General features: G+C 42.0%; 1 protein-coding gene across 1 annotated transcript in view; it reads right to left on the bottom strand.

Moving 5' to 3' along the window:
• The window catches only part of Kcnu1 (potassium calcium-activated channel subfamily U member 1), a 58,233-nt gene that overhangs the window by 13,181 nt on the left and 30,322 nt on the right, over positions 1–14,730 (bottom strand). Inside the window, exons 15-20 of the mRNA XM_026786857.1 lie at positions 11,972–12,084; positions 11,349–11,417; positions 9,258–9,347; positions 9,024–9,118; positions 4,982–5,093; positions 1,656–1,755 (exon numbers count right to left, since the gene is read on the bottom strand). Coding sequence (XP_026642658.1) covers positions 1,656–1,755; positions 4,982–5,093; positions 9,024–9,118; positions 9,258–9,347; positions 11,349–11,417; positions 11,972–12,084 — 579 coding nt within the window. The remainder of the gene's footprint in view (positions 1–1,655; positions 1,756–4,981; positions 5,094–9,023; positions 9,119–9,257; positions 9,348–11,348; positions 11,418–11,971; positions 12,085–14,730) is intronic.

The following is a 14,730-nucleotide window of genomic DNA, read 5'->3' as shown; positions in this document are numbered from 1 at the left end:
CACCCCACCCAAAGTCTAAGGTTAGAGGTGTGCACCACTACACCCCACCCAAAGTCTAAGGTTAGAGGTGTGCACCACTACACCCCACCCAAAGTTTTGAAAAGTTTAAAGGAAAACACTTAATGTTGGTAAAGACTGTTACATGTATTTAAATTTCACATGAGTGAGTTCTATAGCCTATGTACATACAAATTAGAATATTTCAAATGGATATATATACTAATAAGAATTAACACCTGACACATCCACTTATTTGATAAAATCACTACCTACTGGGGAAGACTCTTTCTGCAGGGATTGCCTTCTGCAGGGATATAAAACTACTTTTCTCCAGAGCTGCCTAGAGACTGATATGAATACTAACTAAATTAAATGGTTGTCTGTTTAATCTGATCAGTTTTAACTTGAATAATGAAGCCACTAAGTAAATGTCATGCAACGTCTAACAGTTGCTCTGCTGAGATGATCTGAGAAATTGGAAAAATATCCATGGCCGACCACATCTATAAACACAGCTATGGAAACCATTTCCTCCAACCAACTGTGGCAAAACCTGTCTCACACTTAAGAGAAATGGTGGTTTGACAGATGCCATTGTTCAAAGTAACGCAAAATGAGTAATCAACTTGTCCCTTCTGCAAGCAGAACCAAGTTCAAAGGCTCCGAGTTTTTGAAATCTGAACTTTTCATTCCTGTGGACAAAAATTCAAAACCTGAGCATTATAAAAACCAGAGCACTTTCTAAACTCCATAAAGGACTGAGCACTCAGTCTGAGCCACACACATTCTACAACCAGTATTTTAGGGGAAGTACAAAGACATGTTTGCATGCTTTACAAAACCTTCTCACCCACTGCCCTCCCTGCCTCTCTTCAGTGTGTCGATCTGGGTCCAGCTTTTAAGACCTGCTTCCACTGAAAAAGCTGAAAACACGCTTGACTTCCTACTCAGCAGACATTTACCTAGCATGGGTAGAATTGCCAAAATAGTTGTTTGACAGCTAAGACATCTTCCAGCTGATATGACAGCTCTGAGAAATGAATGGTTCTGATCAAGTGAGTGGTCGTGTTTTATAAATATTTGAACATATTCTGTCAGGATACTAGCATTAAACCACAAAGGCAGGGAATAGGAGGAGTGGCATGTATACTAAAATGCTTTTGAAAAAGCAAGAAAATGTTTATAACTATTAAATAGTCACAGATGGGGAAATTACCTGCTTGAGAGCAGGAGAGGGACAGAACTATCATGTCTACAAGGCTTGCTTAACAGGTGCAGTTTTTAATTAAATATAAATATAGGGAAGTCAAATTTTGACCAATAAATTAGGGGCATTTTATATTTTAAAACAAAAGAATGCAGAGTCCTTGTACGTATGTTTATCTAGGACCTTTAGATTTGTTACGTTTCAGGGAAAGCATTGTTGAAAACAATTATTTCAGAGAAGCTGCTCAGAGAAGGGCCTCATAGGTGAAGTCACCTGCATTTTACACTGCAGCATGCCTTTGTCACATGCCCACGGCTCGTGGCCTGCAATGTGTGTGGCTAATGTAGCTTTCCTTCCAGATTCATGGTTTACTGACAAGCTGCTGCTTCTTGTGACTAGTAGGTCATTCTTCGCCCTTTCAACTGCGTGTTACGGTGTGGTCACCTACCAGAATCACCTTGTCCAAGGGTGTTGATTGGCACCAGTGAAACATCCCATTGCTGTCCAGCGGCTCGGTAGTGTCCTCCACGTTGTCATATACCCCATTCCTGAGCAGAGAGGGTGGAGAGGCAGTCTGAGAAAGTCCAGGGAACTAGCATAGCAGCACTAGGGCCAAAGCCATAGCTTATTGGCCAGGCTCAGTCATGTGGCTCCTACTAACACTTAGGGAGCTGGGGAATACAGATGTATTTTCAATGAGATATAAGTTAACAACCAAAAAATAGAACTCTTAAAGTACAAAAGTCAATCTTTCCAACTCTGCAAGAGATCTTGGAGACCTTTTCCTTGTGTTTTACGGACAAAAGGCAATAGCTAACAAATTATAAGGCCTGCACTTAAGGCTTAGTTTGAGGGTCCTCTTGCTCAGAATACCCAACGCTCCTCTCCTCCATGTCTGGACCAGTGGGACACAGCAAGTGAGGAGCAAGGTTAAGGTAGAAGACAGGCCCCTCGGAACCTCTAGGCTGTGGACCCTATGCACCGCTGGACAGCCAATCAAGGCTGAATTCAGTGCCTAGAGAGGAGAGCAGAGCTTGATAAGCCAGATTGCAGCACCAGGAGCAGGGGCGGTGGGCGTGGGAAGTTGGAAACTGACAGGGGAGTAAAGCTCACCACTCCCATACCCCACCACAACTCTGATGGCCAGGAGGATCATGGGAAGACCAAAGGCAAGTTGGAGAAAAAAGGGTTTACTTGGTTTAAACTTTAACATTGGTGTTCATCACTGAAGGAAGTCGGGACAGGAACTCAAACAGGGCAGGATCTCAGAGGCAGGTGCTGCTACAGAGGCCATGTGGGGAGCTGCTTACTGGTTTGCTTCCCATGGTTTGCTCAGTCCACCTATTTACAGAACCCAGGACCAGAAGCCCAGGGTTAGAACCACCCACCATGGGCTTAGACCTCTGCCATTGATCACTAAATGAGAAAATGCCTTACAGCTGGATCTCAAGGAGGCATTTCCTTAGTTGAGGCTCCTTCCTCTGATAACTCTAGTTTTTGTGAAGTTGATACACAACACCACCAAGCACACAACACTTAGGAATATGTAGTGAGAATTGTACTCGTGTGTTGTTTTCTTGTTATTGTTATACACTTGACTAACACTTCTTTATTCTGCCATAGCCAATGACTGGCAAGTACCGTCTGGTTTTCTATGAGATCCTCTGTAGACTTGATGTATATGTGAGTATTCACTGCTCTGCTCTTGACTTCCTTCAAGAGCACTCCTTGAGGTTCATCCATTTTCCCCCAAAGCACAGGAATGCCTTCTTTATAAAATGGGAATCTCCAAAATAAAGGCACACACCTTTATTTTCAGCACTTGGGGGAAGAGGCAGGTGGATCTCTGTGAGCCTACTTGGTCTATATACTGAGTGCCAGGAAAGTCAAAGCTACATAGTGAGACCCTGTCTCAAAAAAACAAAAATCAAAACCAACCAACCGAACAAACAAACAACAACAGCAGCAAAAAAAAAAAAAAAAGTGTGCATGTGTTGCGGTGTGGATCTAGAGACACAGGTCCATTTTCTTCACCCTTTTACTGTCACACAGGCCACAGAGCTCGCCTGTTGTGATGAAAGCTGCAGCTGGAAGGAGCATTTTGGAATCATTTGATAGACGAATTTCATTCCCTTTAGCTATATATTCAGAAATTAGATCACTGGATCACCTGTTGTGGTGGCTTGAAAAAACTGCCCCCAAAGTATGACTGTAGGGTGGGCTTTAGGTCTCTTTTCTCAAGCTTCACTCAGTGTGACAGGCAGTCAACATCCTGGTAGGGATGTAGCCAGCACTACCTCTGCCTGCATGCCAACATGCTCCTGTCATGATAATGGAGGGAACCTCTGAAACTGTAAGCTGCCACCTCAAGGAAATGTTTCCTTTGTAAGAGTTACCATGGTCATGGTGTCTCTTCACAGCAATAAAAAAACCCTAAGACACATGTATATTTTAATTTTTTTAAAGAAACTCTCATACTGTTTTATATAAAAGTTATACTAGCAAAGTACTTGTATAGTTAATACCATTCAATCATTTAAAAATCTGCCACTTTGGTCATATTATATAATCTCTTCATAATAGTTTATGTTCCAATGATAATATATTTACTTTTAGGTGATCACAATTATCAATCCTTAATGATCTTCCTATATTATTATTCTTACTAAACTGAAATATTGCCTACATATTACAGAGCTGTTTTTATTAAAATTAGGGATGATAAATATTTTAGATTGGTCTGATTTTTTTAGAATAAACTAAGCAAATAATTCTCCACCTTGTTTTCTGGTTAGTAAATTTTTTTCTTTATTCTTGAGACAGAGTCTCATGTAGTCAGGTTAGCCTCACACTCACTGTGTAGACAACAATGACCTTGAACTCCCAACCTTCCCAAGTACTGGGATTACAAGAGAATGACAACGCGTCTAGTTTTAAGTCCCAAGCCCAGGTTTGGTTTTGTTTGTTTGTTTGTTTGTTTGTTGTTGGCTTGTTTTCCAGACAGGGTTTCTCTGTGTAACAGTCCTATCGGTCCCAAAACTAGCTCTTGTAGACCAGGCTGGCCTTGAACTCACAGAGATCCACCTGTCTCTGCCTTCCGAGTGCTGGGATTAAAGGTGTGTACCATCACTGCAAAGCATGCCAAGTCCAGGTTTTTGCACATGCTAGAGCACTCTACCAACTCAGCCGCATCTTCATCTCCAGGTAGAAATCTTAATACACTGAAGAACTGGAGAGAAAAGAGAGTTGGGGAGGGAGAACTCTTTGGTCCCATTTTGCAGATTCAAAAACTTAGGCAATCTTAGCTAGGCATAGTGGTTTATGCCTTTAACCACAGCACTCAAGAGGTAGAGGCAGGTGGATTTCTAAAGTTTAAGGCCAGCCTGGTCTCCATAATGAGACCCTGTCTCAAAAAAACAAAAACAACAATAAGCAAACAAATAAACAAACAAAACCCTTAGGCAATCTCATTAGCAATTTGTTACAAGTATAGGGTTAATAACAAAAAGGCTATTTGGGGCTAGCTAAGAATTAGCTCTTTCATTTATAGAGCACTTGAAAGGTGACCTGAAAGAAATTGGGTGCACAAGGTTATTAGTGCCCCAAAGATCTGAGCAATGGTAGAAAAAAGTATGTGATATGGGGCCAAAGTAGGGATATTTTGTAAACAGCAATTCCACTGGTCTACAGAGGTTCTGATAAAGCGAATGTTTTAATCTAAGTCAAATTTTTAATGCTGAGTGATGTAAGATGTTGTCGTTCTGTGGTTCTTACCTATTCTCAAGAATGGCAAGAAAGCTCTCCTGTTCTCTTGAAACAGAATCCTGATTTTCTGGATTGCAAGTGGGTTTCTTATTGTTGCCTTTTATCACCACGATGTCTGGCCCTGCAAGTGCACAGCAACCTCAATGAATCACGCATCACCTGTCACCTCCTTCCTAAGGACTTCCCAACCATTTCCACTGACCGAATCATTTCCAGGCTCCTGCCTAGGAAGAATCTGTGAATCCTTAGCGACAGCTAGGTTGAAAAGATGTATTATAGCCAAGTCTTTGGTTTCCATCTATACCAGTGGTTCTCAAACTTCCTGATGTTGCAACTTTTAACACAGTTCCTCATGTTGTAGTGACCCCCAACTATAAAACCATTTTTTGTTGCTACTTCATAACTAATTTTGCTGCTGTTACAAATCATAAATATCTGATAAGCAGGATATCTGATATGCAACCCCCAACCCAAAGGTTGAGGACCACTGCCCTAAAGAATCAGACTGACTGCACAGGCTGCAAATCCACCTGGCATGTGAGAGTATCTCTTAGAGTTACTTCTGTGCTTTCTTCTGTGTTTTCCAAGGGGCAGAGACTGGAGTTACACAGGACTGGGAAGCCTAACTACAAACCCTACAAACCCCATCCTTCCTGTACATTTGGTCAGGTTCCAATTCACCATTGTCAGGCGTAGTGAGTTTCTATTTGATCTTCCCTTTCAGGGTATTTTTACTAACAATTCAGACTTTTAAAGAATCTGATCTTCCGAGGGTATGTCTCCAACTGCTTGGGAATTTCCACATATAGAAATAACATAAAAACTAATAATTTCCTCTTCTGCAAAAATAAAAAGAAACACACTATTACTTTTAAGGATGTTCATGAGGATAAATGCAAGAATATTTGAAGTAAGTAGATTAAATAAGCAATATTGAAATGTAAGATGGAGAAAAGTCACACATGAGACATGACCCCTTGCACACATATACTCAGTCACGTCAATCTCCTCCTAAAACACAGTTCAACTTGATTAATTTATGGTACTTATCTTTCTGTCCATTGATCTGTCTATCTGCCTTTCTGGGTTGATAGTGTACAAGTAATAATTTTCTCATATTTTAGGACAGAAATGGTAGAAAGGCTTCATGCTCTCAAGGTAAATTGTTAATATCATGACACAGTTTACTAGGGTTTTTTCCAGTGGGTACCTTAAGGAAGATTGCTATAAAACAACTGTGGTGTTTTGAATAAGAATGCCCCCCAAATTCATAGATTTGAACGCTTGGTCCCCAGGGAATGGCATTATTAGGAGATGTGGCCTTGTTGGATTGGGTGTGATGTTGTTGGAGGAAGTGTGTCATTGGGGGTGGGCTTTGAGGTTTTAGAAGCTCAAGCCATGCCCAGTGTCACTCATTCTTCCTACTGCCTGACAATCCATGTGTAGAACTCTTAGGTACTTCTCCAGCACCATGTCTGCCTGCATGCCACCATGCTTCCCACCATGATGATAATAGACTAAGTCTCTGAACTGTAAGCCAGACCCAGTTAAATGTTTTCTTTTATAAGAATAGAATAATGTTAAAGATGAGCATTTTGGCAAGGAAAAGAGCTCCAGAAAGTTTAAAGTTGAGCAGGGCATCTGCCAGAAAGGCTGTAATGGTTAGGGCGAGAGACCTCCTGCTCTGCACTGAGACAATAGGAAAGCCTCAAAGATAAGACCCAGTCAACAAAGGCTCCAGCGTATAAGAATGCTAATTCATTTGAAAGGCCAGAGGGTCTAAGCTGAGAATGCACCAAGGGATGCCCTGATCCTGGGAAACAACTAGGAACATGTTTCCTCTGGATCAGCATGTAGAAGCTGATGCAACTGTGGTCCTGCATACGGTACTGGTTTTGTAGGCAGGAAAGATGCCAAACTGAGGGAGTTATGAAACCCTGTACTGTGGTCGCAGAGAGTCACTGGGGCCAGGCAATGTATAGTAGTCTCAGAGTCCCTGCAAGCATGCCCTGAAAGCCACTATGTGTTTGTGGGCTGCCCAAAATACCCACTTCTATAAGGACTGCTTGGGAATCTCACATGGAGACTTCCTTGAACCCTGTTACATGTTCTCTGAGGTTGTGGTTGTTGTTGTTAAGTGCTTATAAATTATTTTTAGTGTAAGTATTTATAAGTTCTTTCAACTACTGACCAGCTGATAAATAATTGCTTTATGTGTTATTTTATGACCTAAGACAGATCTAAATAACAAAACTCATGACCCTTTCATTTATACATCTTCTAAGTTATTGATCACCATTGTTAACATATGCCTAATTTTAAGATATATGTATGTGTATGTGTAGACATGTATGTATATATAAACATTTTAAGATAAATTCTGACCACTAAAAACAAGTTTTGATTGCTAAATATGAGGGTTTTTAAAAGTCTTTATCTTTGCCAAGTTGAGAAAAGATACAATGCAAAAGCTGGGAAACAGGATGAGCATTAGAGAAAAAAAGAGATCAGGATGCTGGAGAGACAGATAGCTCAGTGGTTAAGAGCGCACGCTGCTTGCTCTTCAGGGGATCTGAGTTTGGTTCCCAGCACCCACATTAGGTAGCTCACAATTACCTCTAATGCCAGCTCCCAGAGGATCTGACATTCTCTTCTGGCCTCCACAGGCCCCTGCACACACATGGCATATACTCATACAGACACAGACCCGCACACATAAATAAAAGTTAAAATACATCTAAAAATATTAACTTGTTTAAAGATATACAAAGACATCTTAAGATTTACAGATTTGGCCAGGCGGTGGTGGCGCACGCCTTTAATCCCAGCACTCGGGAGGCAGAGGCAGGCAGATCTCTGTGAGTTCAAGACCAGCCTGGTCTACAAGAGCTAGTTCCAGGACAGGCTCCAAAACCACAGAGAAACCCTGTCTTGAAAAAAACCAAAAAAAAAAAAAAAGATTTACAGATTTGTTTCATTACATTTATAAATACAATTTCTCTTGCATAATGTTTTTGGGACAACACCTTATTTTTATACTTTCATGTTTAGCATGTTTAACTCATGACCGGGCACCACCTCCTGTGAGCTGGGTCCTCCCACACCAATCAGTAACTGAGACAATGCCCCACAGACCTGCCTATAGGCCGATCTCATGGAGGTATTTCTCAGCAGCCATTCACTCCACTCAGATGATTCTAGTTTGGGTCAAGTTGACATAAATCAGTTAGCACATGGTGTTTCACTTCATAAATAGTTGTTTTGTTGGGAAAAAGGTGTCTCAAGAATTGTGTGGGTAAATATAGGGAAAGATCAGATTGAAAAAGAGATAAAAAGTTTAATCTATGAAATGTATTCCACCAGGAGAGTCACATTTGGAGCTGATAAAGTTTTTGTTTTAAGATACTGGAATTTATCCAAGATTATGAAAGCTCCTGGAAAAGACTAACTTTTTTAGTAGAAGGGACAAACTTATCTGCACAGTTAGGGTTAGTCTTTCTTTTCTTGCATTAAAGTGGAAAGAGTTGCTAGTGAGCTATTGAGTTCAACTAGACAAAAGACAGAGTTACATTCTCACACCCGTGTCAGAATAAACTCGCCACTGTCTACCAGGGAAAAAGTGTTCAACGACTAGTCTGAAGGCAGTAATTTCACGGGCAGTCTAGCCGGCAGTGACGGGCTGGGTTTTCAGGCTGAAGATGAGAAAATTGCTGTGTTGTAGGGGAAGAGCAGCGGCCGGCAGTCGGCATAGCTGAGGTGCATTTTGATGATGCTGTTTGCTGGCTGTGGAGCCAATGACTAAATCTCTCTGGAGTTCATTCTCCTGGCCTGTAAGGGAGTTGAACTGGGCAACCACAAAGGTGTATTGTTGTCATTCTTGTCTTACAGCTTTAGAAGACCAGTAGTCAGGTCTTGGGTCCCCAGTGGGAAGCACAGGCCTTATCTTGGCCAAGTTCAAATGCTCCTTATCTTCTCAGTGATGGAAGCCTTTTTCCCCTCCTTCGCCAGACCCCCAGGAAATAGGCTAAGGACAGAGAAAATAAGAAATCACCTCGGGCTTGTTGCTGGTTGTTTTTGCAATCACATTGTCCAATTAGCTCAGGAGTATACACATCCTTGTGACAGGTGGAGCAGTAAAAGAAGGCCCTGGACAAAGAGAGGAAATCGAGAATGACCTCAGTGACAGCTAACACCAAGGAGACATGCTGCTGTTGCCATCTGTTTCCCATTAGCTTCTATTTGGCCTAGTGTGTCCTCTCCAGAAATGACTTGCAAAGTGCAGTACCTTTTGACAGCTTGAGGGGACTCAGCAATAAAGAACCCCAAGGTGTCCTTACTCAGCTTCACTTGTGCAGAGGGATTTAGTATGAGACTACTGGAAACAGAAGGAGAAAGACAGTAAGTTTCCGCTAATCTCTGTAGCAATATTTGATGTTTCATGCTGGCATTAACAAGGGATTCTCTAAGTTGACATATTAATCAAATTAAGTCTATTTTATTTACTGCCTATGCTTAATCTGTTGTGTGATTGCTACTACACAACGCTAAGAGAGGCAGAGAAGTGCTTAACTATTGAGCAGAGGGGAAGTTCCTCCTTTTGGACAGTCATTAACCTGAGATGGATTGATCAATCCACGTGCCTGATGCCTTATTGCCTTAGGCAACCACGACAAAGAGGGCATGACCATACAGTGGACAGCCTTATGGGAAGGCGATGGTGCCCATCCTGGACCACCTGTCTCTACAATGAGCTACATATAATTAGGTCCAGGAGGTAGATCAGTGGAGCAGCACTGACCCTGCACACACTAGACCCAGGGTTGGGTCTTCAAAAGATAAAGATATTCTAGATAAACATTCTCTGATGGGAATGTAGCTCAGTGCCAGTCTGTCTGAGCAGCTGGGTCTCTGAAACCACAATAAAACAAAAAAGATGAAATTGTCACAGAGGTATAACTAGTTATCAAGGTGAATTCCAATGTTCTTTTCTTTTCCAATGGCTGATGTGCTCGAAAACTGTCCTAAATTTTTCCCATGGTTTTCCTTGATGCAGCACTGTGCCGGTTACTCTGTCCCTCAGTTTCCCTCCTTGCTCCTGTTATCAGGACGGTGAAGCCCTTGCCTTCCTAATGCCCCTCAGTTCTTCCATTCCAGATAATGTGTTTCTTTCCTTCTTTACAGGCATGATGGTGCTCACCTTTAATCCCAGTGCTTGGGAGGCAGAGGCAGGTGGACCTCTCTGAGCTCAAGGCCCGCCAGGACAGGCAAGAAATAGTCTGTCTTACACAATGAAAACAAATAAATAAACAAACAAATTTACGTTTCTTCTGTTCACTTTGGAATGAAGGTGAGTCCTGATTCTGACACATTCTGTTGTCAGTGTAGGTTAGAGTCCACTGGGAGTGTGAGAGAAGCTTTAGGAACAGCTTTTCATGTCTGCCAAGAGGGGCAGAGTCCTGTTTTGGTAGATCTTTACCTAAGACAATGTAGTGCATTTGGTGAATATTTAACTGATAAATATTAATGAGGGGTGTAATTGGTTTTGACTCTCAAAAGGAATAATATGGGTTTGTGGCCCTTAAATATCACCATTAGCAAGCATATGTCTCATGTGTCTAGGGACTGTTGAACAGCTCCTTTTGGGGGGAAGAAAGGCTCTCTGAGTTCATGTTAAACATCTACATATCTCTTCTTGACTTTTGTCAAAGGTCAAGTGTAAATATTTAATTATAAAGATACTGTCACAAAACATGTAGGTACTTGGTCTGAACCAAAAATTGAGAAGTAGCACAATAATAACAATAATATACCTGATCATATTTGTAAGAACTTAAAAACTTATTTTGTCTTTTATCTTTTGTTTTTTGTTTTGTTTTGATTGTTTTTCTTCTCTTTCTTTCCTTTCTTTCTCTTTCTTCTTTCTTTCTTTTTTTCTTTCTTCTTTCTTCCTTCTTTCCTTTCTTTCTTTCCTTTCTTTTCTTTCTTTCTTCCTCTCTTTCTTTCTTCCTCTCTTTCTCTTTCTTTCTTTCTTTCTTTCTTTCTTTCTTTCTTTCTTTCTGAGTTGGGATCTTGCTATGCAGCTCAGCCTGGCCTCAAACTATCAGTGATCCTCCTGCCTCAACCTCTCAACCTCTCAGGTGCTTAGGTTACAACATCTAGTGATAGATAGATAGATAGATAGATAGATAGATAGATAGATAGATAGATAGATATCAATGTTATAATATCTAGTTACAAATTCATGACTTACAAGTGCTTGAGAAATACCAATGGTCTGATAATATCCTCTCTCTCCTTCATCTATCAACAACAGTCAAACTCCCCTCAACAACAAAAAACAAAAAACCCTTGAACAAATGAACAGCTTTATCAGTACCAACAATTGTGAAATTGGGACTTGTGCTGGATGGCTATCAGCATGAGCTGCATCTTCACAAAGCAAAGCCTACGAAGGAAAACAAAGGAGTATTGAGGAGGGAGACAAGTAGGAGGCTGGTCTGCATGAACATAACCAACCCTTTCTGCTCCGCGCTGGGAAGAAAACCAACTACTCAACAGAGAAAGCAGCCCCTAAACATAGATTACACTTGAAATTGAATCCACCCAACATAAAATTTAGCAAGAATGCCAGCTAGGCCAGAGGTGAAACTGTAAAGTGCCAGAGTGGCGGTGCTCACCCTGTGGGTTGGGACCCCTTGGGGGGTTGAACATCAAATGCCCCACATATCAGCTATTTACATTATAATTCACAACAATAGCAAGTTACAGTTATGAAGTAGCAGCAGAAACAATTTTATGGTTTTGGCTCACCACACCAGGAACTGGACTAAAGAGTCACGGTGTTGGGAAGGTTGAGAACCACTGATCTAGAGGCTCTGAACTAACGGCTTGTACATCTCAAGAGTTAGTGCCAGAGCCTGCCTACAGCGAGCCCTCCATCAGCAGTGTACGATGAGTGCACTGCGTGGAAGAATGGGGAGGAGGCTTCACTTAACATACCGGGAAACCGCAGGAAATGTCATCCCAACAAAGTCGTTAGAGAGGTGCTGTGTTAGAATTTTGTTCTTCAAGCTGTTCAAGAAATATTTTTGCCAGGGATATTTAGGGAAAACCTAGAAAATACAATCATACCATATACAGAGTTACATATAGATACATGCATATACATACATTAACATGTACAGTATGTTAATAAGGAAAACTGACCCTATAACATGGTTGCATGGACTGCTAAGTGCCAAATCAGTTTCCACTGCCTGTATCCCAAAGAGAGGAGATACAGCCTAGCGTCCATGTGGAGCAATGTTAAAGGAGGAGCCAAACTCATGTTTTCAGTGGAGTCCAAGATGATGTGCGCCCCTCACCACCCAGCTTCTTCCCAGAAGGCGTTGTGAAAGAGCGTTCCTGGAAAGAGCTGTGTCTGTCTGTAAAGGCTGGCTGACTAATTAAACTTCAGCGCCTGTGCAGAGTTCGTGAGACTGCAGCTCCAGAGCCCAATTACAAGTTTTCACAGTCCTCCTAAGGAGCCTTGCCTTACCTACCTCTCTCTGACCTAACTTCCTGATAAATAAAGAAGAACCTTTGGTCTACATTAACTTAACAAAGTCCTATTCTCCACCAATCAAAGGACTCAGAATGCAATCAGATAGTAGCAGAGGCCTGTAGCTGAGATTTCTCTGCCTGGCTGTAACTGCCGTTCAGATGTATCTACTGATGTGTTGTTGTTGTTTTTTTTTTGTTTTTTTTTTTTGGGTTTGGTTTTTGATTTGGTTTTTTGTTTTGTTTTTATGGGTTCTCTTTTTAAATTTTTATTTGTTTATTTCCTTATTTTTTAGGTATGAGTACTGTCTGCATATATCCTGCAGGCCAGAAGAGTGCATCAGATCTCATTATAGATGGCTGTGAGTCACCATGTAGTTGCTGGGACTTGAACTCAAGACCTCTGGAAGAGCAGTCAGTGCTCTTAACCACTGAGCCATCTCTCCAGCCCCCAATGTGTGTGTGTGTGTGTTTTTAAATGTCATGATTTATGGCTTTCCTTGTTCGATTACTATGAAAACTCCATAAAATCACTTCCATATAGAAACATGGGACTCAGGGTGACTTAAATGTGTGTTCCCAGGCCCTGGTCACTCAAATTTGGCTCCAGAATAAACTATTTTATTCCCTTTGAAGTAAGAGCTACATTTTTAAGTTAACAGCACCCAAGTTTCCTTGTCAGAATTAGAATTATTTTCTCTGGCCTACCGCTAACTTTGGCACAGCAGCCTTACTGTTGTTTGAGACACTAACAGTGATACGGGAGGGGACTATGTGGAATCTAAGCTGTCATTCTCTGGATACGAAGGCTTAGGATTGACTTTATCTTACTTCTGGCTGAAAAATCACATCCACAATGAAAAGAATATTGGTGGCTTCTCCTAAGGATGAGAACCCTTTACAGGGTCATAGAAATCCAAGTTGATGTTGATCGGGATTGATAATAATGCAAACCCCAAGACTAGCAGTAGGTCTCTAGAGAAATGAGGAGCGAAAAATGGCCTTTCTCTGGTGCTGCAATGGAACCCAGGACCTTGTACATGCACCACCACCCTGCTCCTAAGCTACACTCCTAGCTCTAGAGCGAGCATGCTTAACAAGGCTGAATGCCACCTAGGGGAGGTCGCTGGAAGCTTCTCTTGGGATTTTGTATAAGGCAGCTTCTCATCTCCTCACCTGCTGCCCTGTGAACCCTACAGTACCACCTCCACAGAGTAGGACATAAGCCAGAACCATAGACGAAGATGGAAATTTATAGATTCTCTAGAGCAACTCTTGATATGGAGATAAACTGTGACCTCAGACATTCTCCTCAAACAATTTCATGGTTTGAAAATTGCCCTGCTGCCGGGCGGTGGTAGCGCACGCCTTTAATCCCAGCACTCGGGAGGCAGAGGCAGGTGGATCTCTGGGAGTTCGAGACCAGCCTGGTCTACAGAGCTAGTTCCAGGACAGGCTCCAAAACCACAGAGAAATCCTGTCTCGAAAAACCAAAAAAAGAAAAAGAAAAAAAGAAAAAGAAAATTGCCCTGCTAAAATGGCCACCTATTTCTGATCATTTGGCACTCTTTCCTATTCCTTTCTTTCATACTGAGACCAAATGAATCTCTTGTTCATTCTCAATCTCTCAGATAGCACCCGTCACAAGGAGGGCATGCAGCCATGGATGACTCAAATATAATGGTCTGTCCTGTCCCTTTAAGAGACAAGCTCCGCCCACTCCCACCCCAGCCCAAGGTAAGTGGATCTTTCTTCTGCTTCCAGCCTGGGCTCTCTCTGCCCTATCTCTGCTGCCTCCTCTCCTCCCCTTCTCTCCCTTCCTCTCTCCCCCTTCCCTTTCCTTCCATAACCCACTGAGCAAACTATACCCACTTTCTCTGCATGGCATCTATCCGTCTTTCACCCACCGTGGGTCCTCATGGGGCCAGCTGCCCCATGAAGTCTCTCATCTGCCGCCTCCTACCAACCTGGGACTCACAGAGGCCTCGGGTAGTGGGTTCAGGCTGCCCATTGTGGCCCGCTGCCGCCCCTCAGGGAGGGACCTGCCCTGTTTTATCTAAACCATTACATCAACTACTAAAGAAACTGACCAAGTGTTTCTAGCCTGAATTACTCAGGTTTTGAAAGGATACACATGTGATGGAGATGAGCTCCTTAAAGCTCAGAAAAGATAGCAAGAGGACAAAATGCATTTAGAGGAACAATCTGAGGATTCACAC

This window comes from Microtus ochrogaster, linkage group LG7_11 (assembly GCF_000317375.1).
Source record: "Microtus ochrogaster isolate Prairie Vole_2 linkage group LG7_11, MicOch1.0, whole genome shotgun sequence".
In the NCBI taxonomy this organism is placed as follows: domain Eukaryota; kingdom Metazoa; phylum Chordata; class Mammalia; order Rodentia; family Cricetidae; genus Microtus; species Microtus ochrogaster.
Note: the sequence above shows the minus strand (reverse complement) of the source record. Positions and strands in the feature narration are given on the sequence as shown.